This window comes from Saimiri boliviensis, chromosome 17, assembly GCF_048565385.1.
Source record: "Saimiri boliviensis isolate mSaiBol1 chromosome 17, mSaiBol1.pri, whole genome shotgun sequence".
Taxonomy (NCBI): domain Eukaryota; kingdom Metazoa; phylum Chordata; class Mammalia; order Primates; family Cebidae; genus Saimiri; species Saimiri boliviensis.
The window spans coordinates 52,830,030-52,848,476 of record NC_133465.1 but is presented as its reverse complement, the minus strand read 5'-3'; the positions used below and the strand labels follow the sequence as shown (position 1 = coordinate 52,848,476).

At 40.5% G+C, this 18,447-nt stretch overlaps 1 protein-coding gene across 11 annotated transcripts in view; it reads right to left on the bottom strand.

Annotated features, from left to right (window-relative positions):
• TLK2 (tousled like kinase 2) overlaps positions 1 to 18,447 on the bottom strand; it is a 145,307-nt gene that overhangs the window by 85,276 nt on the left and 41,584 nt on the right. For 7 of the 11 annotated variants that reach the window (XM_074388815.1, XM_074388814.1, XM_074388817.1 and 4 more), the window contains exons 3-6: positions 9,708 to 9,779; positions 8,193 to 8,262; positions 7,292 to 7,335; positions 6,145 to 6,240 (exon numbers count right to left, since the gene is read on the bottom strand). In XM_074388815.1, the coding sequence (XP_074244916.1) occupies positions 6,145 to 6,240; positions 7,292 to 7,335; positions 8,193 to 8,262; positions 9,708 to 9,779 (282 nt within the window). The remainder of the gene's footprint in view (positions 1 to 6,144; positions 6,241 to 7,291; positions 7,336 to 8,192; positions 8,263 to 9,707; positions 9,780 to 18,447) is intronic. The other 4 variants (XM_074388816.1, XM_039476411.2, XM_074388820.1 and 1 more) reach the window with 2 other exon arrangements.

Sequence of the window (18,447 nt, the reverse complement as noted above, 5' to 3'; positions counted from 1 at the left end):
TAGGAAGTCTAATGTATGGTTAATTAGAATTTCATAAGAGGAGGAAAAAAAGAACAAGTCAAAGATAATATCTGAAGAGACAATTGCTAATTATTCAGAACTGATGAAAGACACCAACCCACAAATTCAAGAAGTACAGGAAATCACAAGCAAGAGAAATTAAATGACACATCATCATAAAACTACAAAACACCACAGCTAAAGACTTTCAAAGCATTTAGTGGGGGAAAAAAGCAGTTATTTTCAAACAAACAACAAGCAAATGACAGCTGATTTCTTAACAGTAACAATGGAGGGTTAGAAGATGGTAATGGATTACTGCTCAATTGTGTTAAAAGAAAAAAAAAGCAAACCTAAAAACATACACAGCAAAAATACCTTTCAGGAGTAAGAGCAAAATAGTTATTTCAGTAAACAAAAATCTAGAGTTAATCCTTTGCAGATATACTCTAGAAGAATACTAAAGGAATATTTAGGCAGAAGGAAATGATCCCAGGTGGGAGGTGTAGGATGCAAAAAGAAAAGAATTACAAAGAGGTAAATATACAGATAAACCTAAATGAACACTGATAGCATTAAACAATAATATTTTATGAGCCAAAAAAAGACAAAATATAACACCACTACCACCAAATCAGTAGCAGAGTAAACGGTGTTCTGAGGTCATGATCTTATTCGGTAAAGGATGAAGATACAACTGACATTAAATTTTGGCATATTAAAAATACAGGTGGTAATTTATTTTTACTTTGTCATATTTTTGGGTTTTGAGATGGGGTCTCACTCTATGTTCCAGGATGGAGTGCAGTGGTGTGATCATGGCTCACTCCAACTCTGACATCCTGGGCTCAAGGAATCCTCCTACCTCAGCCACTTGAATAACTGGGGCTACAAGGTGCATGCAACCATGCCTGGCTAATTTTAAATTGCTATGTTTTGTTGCAGAGATGGGGTCTTGTTATATCGCCTAGGCTGGTCTCAAATGCCTGAACTGAAGTAATCCTCCCACCTGGGCCTCTCAAAGTGCAAGGATTACAGGCGTGAGCCACCACACCTGGCCGAATGTGATACTTTCTAAGAGAAACACCAAAGACAGCCTAGTTACTAGAAGAGGAGGAAAATAGAAAATGACTTTAAAAAAATTCAATCTAATGAAAGCAAGAAATTAAAGAAAAAGGAATACAGAACAGGCAGGATATATAAACACATTAAATGATGATACATCTAAACCAAATATATTGGTAATTATATTGAATGTAAATAAAAGAAAAATTTTAGACCTAAGAGAACAAAATCCAAATATACAGTTTTGCCAAAGATAGACAGAAAACATAATAAAGCAAATTTAATAGTATTAACAATGGAAATAGTTATACCACACAATGGTTTGGATATATGAAATACCACATAAACCACATTTAAAGCAAAGAGCTTCAGCCAGGCTCGGTGGCTTGTACCTATAATCTCAACACTTTGAGGAGGCCCAGGCAGGTGGATCACTTCAGGCCAGGAGTTCCAGACTAGCCTGGCCAACATGGCAAAACTCTGTCTCAACTAAAAATTCAAAAAGATTAGCTGAGCATGGTGATGCATGTCTGTAATCTCAGATATTTGGGAGGCTGAGGCATGAATTGCTTGAACCTGGAGGGTGAAGGCTGCAGTGAGCCAAGATTGTGCCACTGCACTCCAGCCTGGGTGACAGAGAAAGACTCCACCTCAAAAAAAAAAAAAAAAAAAAAAAAAATTCTAAAAAATCATTCCGAGCTTGCCATGCCAGGTGGCTCAGGTCTGTAATCCCAGCAGTTTGGGAGGCCAAGGCAGGCAGATCACCTGAGGTCAGGAGTTAGAGACCAGCCTGGCCAATATGGTGAAACCTCTCTCTACTAAAAATACAAAAATTAGCCAGGTGTGGTGGCATACACCTGTAATCCCAGCTACCCAGGAGGCAGAAGTTGCAGTGAGCCAAGACTGCACCACTGCACTCCAGCCTCAGGGACAGAGTGACGCTCTGTCTTCAAAAATAAAATAAAATAAATTTAAATATAAAAATAAAAATCATTCCTAGCTTGCCAGCTGTGAGCTGTCCTTTGTCAACTCCTGCATAAAAACTTACATGTTTTACATACTTTTTGTATTTTTTATATTTAACAAAAATACAAAATAATCTTCCATAGGTAAAAAGGTAAAAATAATTTTTCAGCCATCTATTCTTCCCTTTCAGCATAATTTTGAGCACCTATTACGTGCCAAGCACCGTTCTGGATGCTGGAGACTAGAAATGAAATAAGATATTGCTTACATGTCAAGTGGGGGAAATTAGTTTAAATATTATACTTTTTTTTTTTTTTTTTTTTTTGGAGACGGAGTTTCGCTCGTTGCCCAGGCTGGAATGCAATGGCATGATCTCGGCTCACTGCAACCTCCGCCTCCTGGGTTCAGGCAATTCTCCTGCCTCAGCCTCCTGATTAGCTGGGATTACAGGCATGCGCCACCATGCCCAGCTAATGTTTTGTATTTTTAATAGAGACGGGGTTTCACCATGTTGACCAGGATGGTCTCGATCTCTTGATCTTGTGATCCACCCACCTCGGCCTCCCAAAGTGCTGGGATTACAGGCTTGAGCCACCGCACCCGGCTAAAAATTATACTTTTATGTAACAAGAGACAGCAGTAAACAAAACAAAGCAAAATCCCCATTCTTATAAGATTAACATTGTAGTGGCAAGATGGGCAATTAAATATGCAGTTGAAAATAAAAATATATAAATTATTAAATGAAAATTAAACTTGTAACACACCAATGACGATAAATGATCTACAAAATACACAACGAAATGGACAAACCTCGCAAAAGTAATGTGGAACAAAAGGACTAGCCACAAGAATATCCACTGAATAATTCTTTTATACAAAATACAAAAAGAAGAAAATTCATTTATGTTGTTAGAGATCGGGCTAGTGGCTATCCACTAGGGGGTTAGTAACTGAAAGGGAACACGGGAACTTCTGCACTATTAGTAATATTTCTTGTTCTTGTAGAGTTTGTGAAAATTCATTAAACTGTAGACTTATAATGTGTACTCTTCTGTATGTATAAATATCAATCAACAAAAAATTTTTAAATATATTAAAATGTATGTACATGGGTGTGTCAGAATTAAAATAAAGGACGGTTATTTTAATTAAAATAAACGAACAAAATGACAAGGTGTGAGGGACTGCTATTTTAGAGAAGCTGGCTAAGGGAGACTGCTCGACTGACATTTTTGAGCAACAACCTGATGAAGAGATTGCTGATATCTGAGAAAAGCATGTTCCTTCCTGGAAGAGGGAATAACAAGTACAAAGACCACGAAGCAAGTGTTCTTCACAGAGCTCAAGGAGGTCAGTGTGGCTGCAGTGGCATGAAGGAGAGGGACAATGGCTGCAAATGTCAGAACCACGTGGATGGTAGGGAGCACAGATCATGCATGAGCTTTTAGGTCACATAAAGACTTCAGTCTAGGAAGCCATCGGACAGTGTTGAGCAGAGGAGTGCCAGGATATGTCTGAACATTTTAATAGTCATGTGGACTATTATATTAAGACCAGGTAGAACAAGGGCAAAAACAGGGAGACCACTTTGAAAGCTAATCCAGTGAACAGAAATAGAAAAGTGGTCATATTTTAACATATTTTAAAGAAAAAACAGGATTTTCTGATGGATTACATTTGGGGCATGAAGCTATGACCTGAAAAACCAGATGGTATAACCTGTCATTTGCCAGAACAAGGCAGACTACAGAAGAGCAGTTCGGTGTTATTGTTATGGTAGGGAAGGGAGAGCAAGAGTTCCTTTTTGGACATGCTCAAGCAGCACAAGTGGAAATGTCAAGTAGAAAGCTGGATACATAATTATTGGGGAGACCAGAACCCACGTGAAAGGCTAACAAGTTCGTTCATCACAAAGGCAGATGGATGTGAGTACTGATGCACGTAGCTTGGCAAATCTAGTGTAGAAGTATGTAGAAATTCTCTTCTGATAGCTTCTATTTTTTCAGTAAAATAAAAAAGGAAGACCATCAGTTAGTAGAAGAATTGCTGGAGGTTTGCAGGAGATGACAAAAATATGACATATTCATGGAGGAAAGGGAACGAAGTAGAAATACAGCAGGACTGGCAGGCAGTGAGAGGTACACACGAGGCCAGTGCTCATGACCTGAAAATCAGTCAGTCACCTTGGTGTGTGTGTGTTCCTCCAATCATGCTGAGTTGCCTAGAGGCAGGCAAGGAAAAGGTGGAGAATTAAGCTTTGGTTCCTATTTTAACACCTCATCTATCATCAGATTTGTGTGATGACAGGGCTCAGCCACATTCATACAGCTGGCAAAAATGTCTACAGATCACTGAGTTCATCTCTTCTGTCTTCAGGTTAAGATTCAACCTAAACTGACACATGAGAGATGGGTGGTCACACTATTAAAAACCAAATGAAAAGAGGATTTCAGGAAGAAAAGAGTTATAGGCAACACTGAGAAATTCTACAAAACTGAGAATTTCAACCCTGAGAATTTCTACAAAATTCTCCTGTGTCTCTGTCCCAAATAGATAATCTGCTATTTCATTTAATATCTTTTAAACTTTAATTGGTTTAAAACTTAAGAAAAACAGAGACACAGGCCTCTTCAACAGTTATCTAACAAACCTCAACCTGCCCAAATTAGATCTATCATCAAACATTTCTAACATTATAAACTATGGCAAAGATGGTCTGACACAATGGCTAATGCCTAAAATCTCAGCACTTTGGGAGGTGGTGACAGTCAGATCACATGATCTCAGGAGTTTGAGACCAGCCTGGGCAACACGGTGAAATCACTTCTCTACAAAAAAATACAAAATTAGCTGGGCATAGTGGTGCATGCCTGTAGTACAAGCTACTCAGAAGGCTGAGTTGGGAGGATCACTTGAGCCTGGGAGGCAGAGGTTTCAGTAGTCATGATTGCACCACTGCACTCTAGCCTGGGTGACAAAGCGAGACAGTATCAAAAAAAAAAATTATTATGTATATATGGCAAGGATGACAGAGTAGTAGCCAAAACTCCATAGATGTTTTAATAAGTGCTTTAATAATTATAATAATCTTAATGAAATGTAGCTTTTTATGAGACAGTAGAGGGGGAGGAAGTATATTTTTAAATATTTTAACAATACAGAAGCCTAAATCGCTTAGGAAATGAGTACTATCATACTACTCTCTCAAGGCAAAGAAAAACAACTTTCCTAAAAATCAGTGATCCAAAATAAAAACTTCTGTCCCAGAGACCTTGTCTCCCAAGATCCCACCTGAGGCAATGCCGAAGGCATTAGGGGATAGAGCACACTCTTGAGTAAGAGGTCTTACACAGTATCAACAAATTATGCGAAGGCACTGGAGCAAATAAACATAATCCTACATTAGCTTACTCAGGAATTCTCAACCTCAGCACCACTGATATTTTGGTCCAGATAATTCTTTTTTGCAGGGAGGCTGTCCTGACATTACAGAATGTTTACCAGCGTCCCTGACTTCTGCCCAGTAGATGCCTATAGTTTCATGCCCATACCTTCGAGTTGTGACAACCAATAATGACTCCAGTTATTGACAAATGTCCCTGAGGGGCAAAACTGCCACCAACTGAGAATCAGTAACGTAGGTATAATGTTTTTAAGACCTTCAGATCTCTCTTACAGGCTGGAAACAAACCTATCACAAATCTGTATAGCATTAGCTTTTCTAGTGCATCACTGAGTAAGCCCTGGAGATAATTCAATTATGCCAAAGTTTGTCAAATTGTAAAAAGAAAAAAACCCTAAAGGAACATACAAATTTGGCAAGGAAAAAAACTTAATGTTTTGATTGGAATCAATTTTTTGATCCACTACTGAGCTATAGGATTAGAGGTAATTTATTATATAGAGACAACAGAATTGGCTCTTTTGTAAAAAGCTAATTTGCTGATATAGATTTGAATCTAAGTAAGTGATTCATAGGTAAAACTATGAACTCTTCTCCCTAATGCCCTATTCTCTGTGGGTAATTAATGAAAGAGAAACTTTGCTTGAGTGTTTCTGGGCATCTTGTCTCCTACAACAGGTGTCAAATTTCTCCAGGTGAATGCTTACCGGTAAGGGATTGGATAAGGAATGTTGCGGTGAGGATCGTGCAACTGGTGGAACACTTCTGCCAGGGCTGGTTCCTGGCCCGCTTCCCCCAGCAAACTGGCCAACAGGGAAAAATGGATATGAATAATTCAAAACAGTACTATGCTTCAGATAAGGAGAGTAAAAGATTAATACACAAACAGGTCTTAATTATATGGCCCCTTTAAGTTAATACATCTTACTCTAGAGAAAAAAATGCCACGCAAGTCAAATTCTGCTAACTTGAGATTTTTAAGAAGGAGCTCTAGCAGATACATATCAAGATATAAAGAAAACATGGTTAGAAAGCCGAAGGTATACATGATTTTGAAAGGACACGAGAGAAGAATGTTTTCCCTTCTTGTCTCAAAATACACGAAGCAGAAATGCAGTGGTGCAGTGAATGTTGGTGTCTTCTTTAGTGACCACTAATGATGGGTCAGGGAACTCACTACATGTTCCACTGGACTAAAGGGAGGAGGACAAAAGAAGAGTCCAAGTCATTCCACCTCAATCTTTATAAGACACAAAACCTCGTCTGGCCAAGAGAAAAATCACCTCATTTGTGAATTTTTACATCATCACAGTCAAGACACGTAATAAATTTAAATTTAGGAAGTCAGCAGCAGTTTTCTTTTATTGAGAGATGGGGCAGCATTGATTGATGAAGATGGGGAGGAAGAGAAGAAGCGTACAGTAAAGGCAAAACATAATTTTTTTTTTTTTTTTTCGGAGACACGGTCTCACTCTCTGTCACCCAGGCTGGACTGCAGTAGATCATGGGTCACTGCAGCCTGGACTTCTTAGACTCAAGTGATCCTCCCACCTCAACCTCCCAAGTAGCTGAGACTATAGGTGTGTGCCACCACAGCTGGCTAATTTTTCTATTTTTTGTAGAGACAAGGTTTCGCAATGTTGCCCAGGCTGGTCTCGAACTCCTGGGTTCAAGAGATCCTCTCATCTCAGCCTCCCAAAGTGCTGGGATTACAGGCATAAGCCACCTCACCTGGCCAAAATATTACTTTCTAAAGCCTCAAATAAACACAAGGATTTAGGTTTTTTTTTAAAAAAAAAAATCACTACAGAGTTCATTTTGGGGTTTTTTGTTTTTTCAAAAAATGTAACTTACCTCAAAGTAATCACTAATTTTATGTCCCCTAGGAGTGCCTTTCCCTGAAAATGAAACCAAAGTAAATACAGTTTTTCCAATATACATGTAAACCATCATTCACTAAAACGCACTATACATTCAGTAACTACATACATTGCTATAAACCCAAGTGTCAGCTTTACTTGTAACAAATGAGCCAAATACCTTAGCCTAAGAACAGACTATTTCCTCCATAAAATAAAGGGCTAAACAAGCAGTGAAAGGAAGAATTTTTTCACAGCTTTAAGATTCAGAAATTTTTCTTGTCACTTTGGAAGAATTTTGCTCCCAAAGACACAATGAATTATCTGCAGATTTTAAAAGACAAGAAGGATGCAACAAGACTGGGCTTTCTATTCCTTAGAATGGGAGAAAAAAAGCCAAGTCATTTTTTCATTCTTTGAGTATATAAAGATATTTGGCATTATACCCATCATGTTTACAGATTTATCCCAGTGGGTTCCAATATTCAACTAAACAACTGCCACGAAGAGCAGCAGGCAGAAACGGAAGTCATGTAAATAAAGCATTTCCAGTTGGCTGTCATTAACAAATCACTGATCTAACACAAGACAGAGTTAAAACTCTAACATAACCTCTTTTTTGTACAATATATGCTTGGTGTAAAGAAAAGCCTGTAGTTTAGAGGACTGTTAACTTACAACAGGGAAAACAAGAGAGTCCCTGAAGAACTAACACTGTTTTGTCAGGTGTATATCAAATGGCAAGTCTGTAATAAACAGTCTGATATTCCCCTAAGATACACAAACCTCCTTTATCAGGAATCCCTGGGTACAAACTAATTATGTAGTATAAGTTAGAAAATTCTATCTAAGTACATTAGAACTGAGTACTTCTGTTGATATGAAATTACTACTACCTTGGCTAGTTTCATATGGTTCAGCTTTTCTTTTCCGATTTCGCTGGTCATTCTGCTTTTTCTCGGGAGTCTGTTAAATACCATATACGTCACAATTAGCATTCTGGTAAATTTTTCACGTTAGGAAAAACAGTGAGTATACACAAAATATTGAATATATAAACAGATATAACTGGCCCAGACAAGTCCTGAATCACTGTCCTCCTCTTAAAACTGAGTATAACATCTGTCTTCTGCCCAGGCAAAGAAAAAAAAAACTGAGTATAACAAAGAGTATAGGGTCTAGAACCAAACCATCCATACAATTTTTGGTAAACTGCTTAAAATATCAGAGCTTCAGTTTATTTATCTGTAAGTCAGAGGTGCTACAAAACTTTTAAAAAAATGTTTAACAAGAGCACAAACATAGGACAAATGTCCACCATATGTTAGGCTCTCCGAAAACTGCTGTTACAGTCCTTCTACTTTAAATCCAATCTTTCTTCCAAAAAGGAAATATCTGCATAGTTTTATCTAAATGCAGAGTAGCTGGCTGCAGACTTACACTGAGACCCATATCCAGGCAGCTAGGTTATATGTCTAATAATAATAATAAAAATCTTGTGCATGAAGGCTGTGAAAAGTTAAACAAATGAACAAAAAATCTTGGCCAGGCACTGTGGCTCATGTCTATAATCCCAGCACTTTGGTGGCTGAGGTGCAAGGATGGCTTTGAGCCCAAGTGTTCCAGATCAGCTAGGCAACACAGCAAAGCCCTGTCTCTATAAAAATATTTTAAAAATTAGCTGGGCATGGTGGCCCCTAGCTACTAAGGAGGCTGAGACAGGAGGACTGCTTGAGTTCAGGAGTGTCAGGTTACAATGAGCTATGACTGCACCACTGTACTCCAGCATGCATGACAGAGCGAGGCCCTGTCTCAAAAAATGTTGTAAAAATAAAATTAGTCAATCAATCTTATTTTCCATTTAAACAGGAGCAATATTGCAGATTTCTATCCTTCATCGATGGCAACTATGCAAAAATTTTAAAATACGTAAAATCCATACATGATTATAATAATAAAAACCCACGAGGGCCATATCATACCTGTACATATGCAAAGAGCACACAACTCAAAGGGGAGCCATTGACACAGAGTCTAACAACAACGTGGGAGTTAATTAAGCAGTGCTATCTTTTCTTTGAGATTCGGTTCTTACTCTGTCACCCAGGCTGGAGTGCAGTGGTACCATCACAGCTCACTGCAGCCTCATCCACCTGGGTGCAAACCATCCTCCCACCTTAGCCTCCAAGTAGCTGGGGCCACAGGTGTGCACTACCACCCCTTGCTAAGTTTTTCTGTATTCTTTTGTAGAAACGAGTTCTCCCTACGTTGCCCAGGCTGGTCTTAAACTCCCAGCCTCAAGCAATCTGCCCACCTTAGCCTCCCAAAGTGCTGGGATTATAGGTGTGAGCCACCAAGCCTGGCCCAAAAGTGGAAGTATGAAAAGTCTTGCCATGAACGTAGCTTCTTACCTCTACTTCTTTATCACTCAAGGATCCCACACTGCACAAGCTCTGGTTGGAAGACTCACTATTAAGTGGTCCCTGAAAGAAAAAAAATAGTAATAATAAATAAATGTTCATTTAAGAGGATAGCAAAACTGAAGGGCAAGACTAATTTTCTCTCTCTTTTTTTTTTTACTTTTGTTGCCCAGGCTGGAGTGCAGTGGTGTGATCTCAGCTGACTGCAACCTCTGCCTCTCAGGTTCAAGAAATTCTCCTACCTCAGCCTCCTCAGTATCTGGGATTACAGGCATCCGCCACCACGCCCAGCTAATTTTTGTATTTTTAGTAGAGACAGGGTTTCACCATGTTGGTCAGGCTGGTCTTGAACTCCTGACCTCAGGTGATCTGCCCATCTCGACCTCCCAAAAGTGCTGGATTACAGGCGTCAGCCATCGCGCCCGGCCGAAGCCTGATAATTTTGATGTCTAAGTCAGGTCAGAGAAGGCAAGAGTTAACTGCAACAACTTCAAGTCAATCTGAATAGAACCCAACTATGGTGCTGCACCCTCCATGTTAAAATTATCTAGCATTATTTTCACTTCTTTTATAAACTCTGTACTCCATGTGCAGATTTTCCCTTCTATTGCACTTCCACATGTACTGAACTGATTGTTTATGGAAAATAAGCATGAGAAATCAACACTCTTGGCCTCTTATAACACAAAAGAACAGTACCTGAAAGTTGAGATGTTAAGGAGTATATTAAGAGTTCCTTATGAAGCATGGTCAAGGCTCAGAATGAAGGAAATGCTTTTCTAAGCTATGCTCTATGGCGGCGTGAATACTAGCTCAAAAAGTTTATAGAAGGTTGACACTAAGCGTAACAGCATGAGGAGGCTCCACTGCCTGCTCCTCAATGGAAGTGGCAAAAATTATCAAACAACAAGTACTCAAAGCCTCTGGAAATGATTCTAAAGGCGAACAGGAAATGAAGAAACAGGATGAGCACAATGGTTCATTCCTGTAATTCTAGCATTTTGGGAGGCCAAAGCGGGCAGATCACTTGAGGTCAGGAGTTCGAGACCAGGCTGGTAAACGTGGAGAAACCCCATTGTTACCTAAAGTACAAAAACTGGCTGCGCATGGTGGCTCTCATCTGTAATCTCAGCACTTTGGGAGGCCGAGGCAGGTGGATCACCTGAGGTCAGTTCGAGATCAGTCTGGCCAACATGGTGAAACCCTGTCTCTACTAAAATTAGCCAGGTGTGGTGGCAGGTGCCTGTAATCCCAGCTACTTGGGATGCTGGGGCAGAAGAACTGCTTGAACCCAGGAGGCAGAGGTTGCAGTGAGCAGAGATCGCGCCACTGCACTCCAGCCTGGCACCTGGTAACAGAGCAAGACTTGGTCTCAAAAAAAAAAAAAAAAAAAAATTAGCATGGCATGGTGCCACATGACTGTAATCCCAGCTACTTGGAAGGCTGAGGCATGAGAATTGCTTAAAACCAGAAGGGACAGGTTGCAGTGAGCCAAGACTGCACCACTGTATTCCAGCCTGGGTGACAGAGAGAGACTCCATCTCAAAAAAAAAAAAAAGAAAAAGAAACATTTATTCAATAAACTCTAAATCCAGTCAGAAAAGTGACAGGCCCCTCTTTCCCCAAAATTCAAGCCTGAGGACTCTCTCTCTCTCTCTTTTTTTTTTTTTTTTTTTTTTTTGAGAGGGAGTCTTGCTCTTGCTCTGTTGCCCAGGCTGGAGTACAATGGAACAGTCTTGGCTCACTGCAACCTCCACCTCCTGGGTTCAAACCATTCTCCCACCTCAGCCTCCCAAGTAGCTGCGATTACAGGGACGTGCCACCACGTCCAGCTAATTTTTGTATTTTCAGCAGAGAAGGGGTTTTACCATATTGACCAGGCAGGTCTCAAACTCCTGGCCTCAAGTGATTCGTCTGCCTTGGCCTCCCACAGTACTAGGATTACAGGCGTGAGCCACTGCCCATGGCCCTGAAGGTTCTCTTTATTCCTGGGAAGAACTCGATTTCAGTGTTTCTCATCCTGCCCCGTCTTCTGTTGCTGAGGCTAAGTCTCAGGCAAGCATCATCAGAGGTAGGGGCTCCCTTCTTCTGTTCAATCCCTACTTGTGGAAAAGGGGTTCTTTCATAGGCATGGCACACTGAGAATACTGGGAACCCAACACCCTTAAACCTAGCTCATGGGACAGTGGTTCCACGACAGGAGAGACAAGCCAAGAGGACCCCAGGGTGCTGATCTGCCCCATCCCCTCCTAGAGCCGGGGTAGCATTCACAGAAAAGCTTGCAATTATTCCTATCTCTACAACTGGAACTCTGGCTCAGATACTTTTGCCTAAAGGAAGAAGGAACACAGAGTATCTGAAAGGACCTGACTTCATGTGCAAGAGTGAAGTTTCAGTCTAAGGGTGTTCCCAAGAACAATGGGGGTTGTGGTACTAGGCAAGTGGAAAGAGATTCCTGGATTTAATGAAGATACAGCCTAAACTGTAGACTGGCTAATTTGTAGGAGAGACCCAGGGCATAAAACAGCACAAGGATCCTTCTCTTTATAATTAATGACTAGTTCAGCAAGGTTGCAGGATACAAGATCAATATACAAAAATCATTTTTTTATACCTGCAATGAACAATCTGAAAATGAAGAAAATAATTCCATACACAGTAGCATCAAGAGGAATAAATAATTTTATAAATAATAACTTATTATTGTTTCACTGTGTTAACCAGGCTGGTCTCAAACTCCTGACCTGAGGTGATCCACCCACCTCGGCGTCTCAAAAGTGCTGGGATTACAGGCGTGAGCCATCGCACCTGACCCCAGCTGGCTGACTTACAGAAACTGGTAGGCAAATTCTAACATGCATATGGAATTGCTAGGAACCAATCCTGAAAAAGTAGGAAGGCTCATACTTCACCGCCTAAAACAAAGCCACAGCAATCAAGACAATACAGTACTAGCATAAGGTTAGATCAATGGAATAGAGTCCAGAAATAAATCCATAATTGTGGTCCAATGATTTTTGAAAGGTTGCCAACACAATTCAATGAGGAAAAGAAGTCTTTTCAGCAAATGGTGCCAGGAGTAGATAGCCACAGGTAAAACAATGAAGTGTACCCTTCCTTCACATCAATATAAAAATTAACTCAAAATGGGCTAGGAGCGGTGGCTCACTCCTATAATCCCAGCACTCTGGGAGGCCAAGGTGGTTGGATCACTTGAGCTCAGGAGTTTGAGACCAGCCTAGACAACATGGTGAAACCCCATCTCTACCAAAAATACAAAAAATTAGCCAAGCATGGCGGTATGCGCCTGGCGCCCCAGCTACTAGGAGGCTGAGGTGGGCAGATTGCTTGAGCCCGAAAGGCAGAGGTTGCAGTGAAACAAGATGGCACCACTGCATTCCAGCCAGAGTGACAGAGCCAAGACCCTGTCTCAAAATAAAAGTTATTGAGTAAAATAAAAACATGTTTATGTTACTGCTGATATGCAGAAATTTTTTATTTTCATGGTTTTTATTTAGCCAGTCACTTTGCTGAATTGTCTTCTTAATCATCTTCAGTTTGTCCCTTTCTTTCTTTTTTTTTTTTTCTCTTGTTTGGAGACAGTCTTGCTCTGTAGCCCAAGCTGGAGTGCAATGGTGTGATCTCAGCTCACTGCAATCCCTGCCTCCCAAGTTCAAGCAATTCTCCTCTGTCAGCTTCCCTAGTAGCTGGGATTACAGTGCATGCACCACCACGCCTAATTTTTTTGTATTTTTCGTAGAGACAGGGTTTCATCATGTTGGCCAGGCTGATCTGGACTCCTGCCTTCAAGTGATCCACCTGCCTTGACCTCCCAAAGTGCTGGGATTACAGGCATGAGCCACTGTGCCTGGCCCAGTTTCTTTCTTTCAATTTAGTTGTCTAGGTATAGAATCATAGCAGTTGTTAATAACAAGGTTTTATCCTCCTTTCCATAATTTATACCTCTTATTTGTTTTCCATTTTACTGCTCTGAATAAAACACGAAATAATAATCAAAGAAAGCATTTTTCTGTTTTTCATTTTCATGGTAACATCTCTAGAGCTTACCATTAAAAACTACATTAATCCATTTATGCCTCAGGTTGCAAATTTTTCCTGTGAAAAATCAGCCCTTGGCAATGACCTTGAGCAGGATATAAACAACTCCCACAAACTTAGCGTTCCAATAATGGGACAGCAGGCATTAATGGGCTAAGATCCCAAACGGACAAAACAATCTTAAAAAGGAACACAGTTGAAGGACCCACAGTTCCTATTTCAAATCTTATTACAGGCGAGGTGCAATGGCTCACGCCTGTAATCCCAAGCACTTTGGGAGGCTGAGGCGGGTGGATCACCTGAGGTCAGGAGTTCAAGACCAGCCTGGCCAACATGGTGAAACCCCATCTGCACTAAAATAACAAAACTTAATAGGGTGGAGTGGTGCAAGCCTGTAGTCTCAGCTAGTCAGGAGACTGAGGCAGCAGAATCACTTGAACCTGGGAGGCGAAGGCTACAGTGAACCAAGATTGCACCACTGCACTCTGGCCTGGGTAACAATGAGACACGTCTCAAAAAAGAAGTATAATAATAAATAAAATTACAAAGCTATAGTAATCAAAACATCATGATACTGGCATTAAAGACAGACATATATCAATGGAAAACAATGGACAGCCAGAAAGAAATCTTCACATACATGGTCAAATGATTTTCAATAAGGTGCCAAGACTATTCAAAGGTGAAAGACCATTTTTTCAAAAAAATGGTGCTGGTGGCCAGCATGGTGGCTCATGCCTATAATCCCAGCACTTTGGGAGGCCAAGGTGAGCAGATGACTTGAGGTCGGGAGTTCAAAGCCAGCCTGGCCAACATGGTGAAACCCCGCCTCTACTAAAAATACAAGAATTAGCTGGGTGTGGTGGCGCATACCTGTAATCCCAGCTACTCGGGTGGCTGAAGCAAGAGAATCGCTTCAACCTGCAAGGTGGAGGCTGCAGTAAGCTGAGATCACTGCCACTGCACTTCAGCCTGGATGACAGAGCAAGACTGTTTCAAAAAAAGGCGGAGAGGGGTGCTGGAGAAACTGGATAGACACACGCAAATGAAATCAAAGTTGGACCACTACCACATGCAAAAATTAACTCAAAACACATCAAAGACCTAAACATAAGAACTTAAACTATAATCAACTCTTAGAAGAAAACGAAGGGAGTGTTACGTTGAATTCAGCAATGATTTCTCGAATGTGACACCAAAAGCAGAGATAAAAACAGTAAAAACACCTAAAATAGACATCAAAATTTAAAATCTCTGTGCATTAAATGACACAATCAACAGAATGAAAAGGAAACCCAAGGAATGAGAGAAAATACTTGCAATTTATATATATGGTAAGGCATTAATAACTCAAATACATGAATAACTGCTACACCTCAACAACAACCAAATAAACAACCCAACTAAAAAGTGAGCAAAGGACTTGGATATTTCTCCAAAGATATAAAAATGGCCAACGGCTACAGGAAAAGATGCTGAAAATTACTAATTTTAGGAAACTGCATCTCACAGCAAGACACTGCCTCACTTCCATTGAGATGGTCACTACCAAGTAAACAAAAAACCAAACCAACTCCACAAAATAACAAGTATTGCTGAGGATGTGGAGTAACTGGAACACTTGTACACTGTTGATGGGAATGTAAAATGCTGCAACCACTATGGACAACTATGGCGGTTCCTCAAAAAGAATTACCATATGAACAACAATTCCATTTCTGGATATATACCCTAAAGAGTTGAAAGCAGGGCCTCCAAGAAATAGCTGTACAACCATGTTCACAGCAGTATTATTCACAATAGCCAAAAGGTGGAAGCAATTCAAATATCCATCAACGAATGAATAAACCAAATGTGGTATGTACATGAAATTCTACATTCTACAACATGAATAATCCCTGACAGCATTATGGTAAGTGAATAAACCAGTCACAAGAAGACTGATTCCACGTAGATGAGGCAACTATGCTAGTCAAATTCAAAGAGTCAATGAATGGTGGTTGCCAGGGGTTGGAGAGGAAGGTGGGATATGAGGAGTTGTTTAATGGGCATTTCAGTTTTCATTTTCCTAGGTTTTAAGTTCTGGAGATTGGCTGCAAACAATGTGAATGTATTTACCACTGATACCTAAAAATGGTTAAGATGGTACATTTTATGTTATGTGTATTTTACCACAATTAAAAAGATGTTGAAGGCTGGGCGCGGTGGCTCAAGCCTGTACTCCCAGCACTTTGGGAGGCCGAGGCAGGTAGATCACGAGGTCAAGAGATCGAGACCATCCTGGTCAACATGGTGAAACCCCGTCTCTACTAAAAATACAAAAAATTAGCTGGGCATGGTGGTACGTGCCTGTAATCCCAGCTACTCAGGAGGCTGAGGCAGGAGAATTGCCTGAACCCAGGAGGCAGAGGTTGAAGTGAGCCGAAATTGCGCCATTGCATTCCAGCCTGGGTAACATGAGTGAAACTCCGTCTCAAAAAAAATAAATAAATAAAAATAAATTAAAAAAAAAAAAAGATGTTGAAACTATATTGTTTTTTAAAATTACAAAGTAGGAATGACTACTGAGTTTATCCAATTTTTTAAAAAAAATATTATTGGCCAGGTGCTGCAAGCCCAGCACTTTGGGAGGCCAAGGTGGGTGGACCACTTGAGGTCAGGAGTTCGAGACCAGCCTGGCCAATATGGTGAAACCCCATCTCTACTACAAATACAAAAATTAGCCAGGCATGATGGCATGCGCCTGTAGTCCCAGCTACTTGTGAGGCTGAGGCAGGAAAATCGCTTGAACCCAGGAGGCGGAAGTTGTAGTGAGCCAAGATCCTGCCACTGCACTCCAGTCTTTAAGTGACAGAGCCAGACTGTCTAAAAAAAAAAAAAAAAAAAAAAAAAAAAAAAAAAAAAAAAATTATTAATTTGCTGTGTTGTAAAGTAATAATAATAACACCTATGTAGTACTTTTTAAAAAACACAACCCTCAAAAGCTCACATTATGTAGCACTTTATAGGCAAGACATTCTATATCAGAATTATTTAATCCTCACAGTTAAAAACAGACCCTTGGCCAGGCGTGGATCCCAGCACTTTGGGAGGCCAAGACAGGTGGATCACCTGAGGTCAAGAGTGTAACACCAGCCTGGCCAACATGGTAAAACCCCATCTCTACTAAAAATACAAAAATTAGCTGGGTGTGGTGGTGGGTGCCTGTAATCCCAGCTACTGAGGAGGCAGAGATTGCAGCAGTGAGCCAAGATCGCACCATTGCACTCCAGCCTGGGCAACAAGAGCAAAACTCCATCCCAAAAAAAAAAAGAAAAAGAAAAAGAAAGAAAAAAAAAAACCCACATAAATATGTCCAAATGATTTTTGACAAAAATGCCAAAGCAATTTAATAGGTTTCACCCATGTGATCCCAACACTTTGGAAGTCTGACCTGGGAAGACTGCTTGAGGATCACTTGAGGCCAGGAGTTTGAGACCAGCCTAGGGAACAAAGTGAGATCCCATCTCTACAAAAAATGAAAAAATTAGCCAGCCATGGTGACAATGTCTCTCGTCCTAGCTACTCAGAAGGCTGAGGCGGGAGTTCAGAAGTGCAAGGTTACAGTGAATGATGATTGCACTACTGCACTCCAGCCTGGGCAACAGAGTAAGACCTTGTCTCTTTTAAGAAAAAAAAAAGGCAATTTAATAAATTACATAAATTGGAAAAAAAAAAAAGAGATTTTAAAATAAACGTTACTAGAACAACTACATGCACAGGAAAACAAACAAAACAAAACAAAACAAAACCCCAAAACCCGTGACTCAAACCTTATAAAAAATTAACTTAGGCTGGGCACAGTGGTTCACACCTGCAATCCCAGCACTTTGGGGAGGCTGAGGCAGGTAGATCACCTGAGGTCAGGAGTTCAAAACCAGCCTGGCCAACAGGGGTAAAACCCCACCTCTACTAAAAATACAAAAATTAGCTGGTATTAACTGGGATTAGGTGGCACATACATGTAATCCCAGCTACTCAGGAGGCTGAGGCAGGAGAACTGCTTGAACCAGGGAGGTGGAGGTTGCAGTGAGCTGAGGTTGCACCACTACACTCCAGCCTGGATGACAGAATAAAATAAAAATAAAAATAAATAAAAATAGGCCTGTCTCAAAAATAAAAACAATAGGCCGGGCTCAGTGCAGTGGTTCACGCCAATAATCCCAGCACCTTTCGAGGCTGAGGCGGGTGGATCACCTGAGGTCTGGAGTTTGAGACCAGCCTGGCCAACATGGTGAAACCAAGTCTCTATTAAAAATACAAAAAATTAGCCAGGCGTGGTGGCAGGTGCCTGTAATCCCAGCTACTCGGGAGGCTGAGGAAGGAGAATCTCTTGAACCCAGGAAGTGGAGGTTGCAGTGAGCCGAGATCACACCATTGCACTCTACCTTGGGCAACAAGAGCAAAACTCCATCTCTAATAATAATAATAATGAATAAAAGAAAAAAAATTTTTAAAAGAAAAAGGAACCAAAATACATCAAAAACTTAAACGTAAAACATAAAACCATAAAATTGTTCAGAAAAATGAGAGAAAAATCTCTGCAACCTAGAACTGAGCCAACAGTTCCTATTCTTGGCAACAAAAGCTCTAATCCACAAAAGGAAACACTGATAAATGGAACCTCATCAAC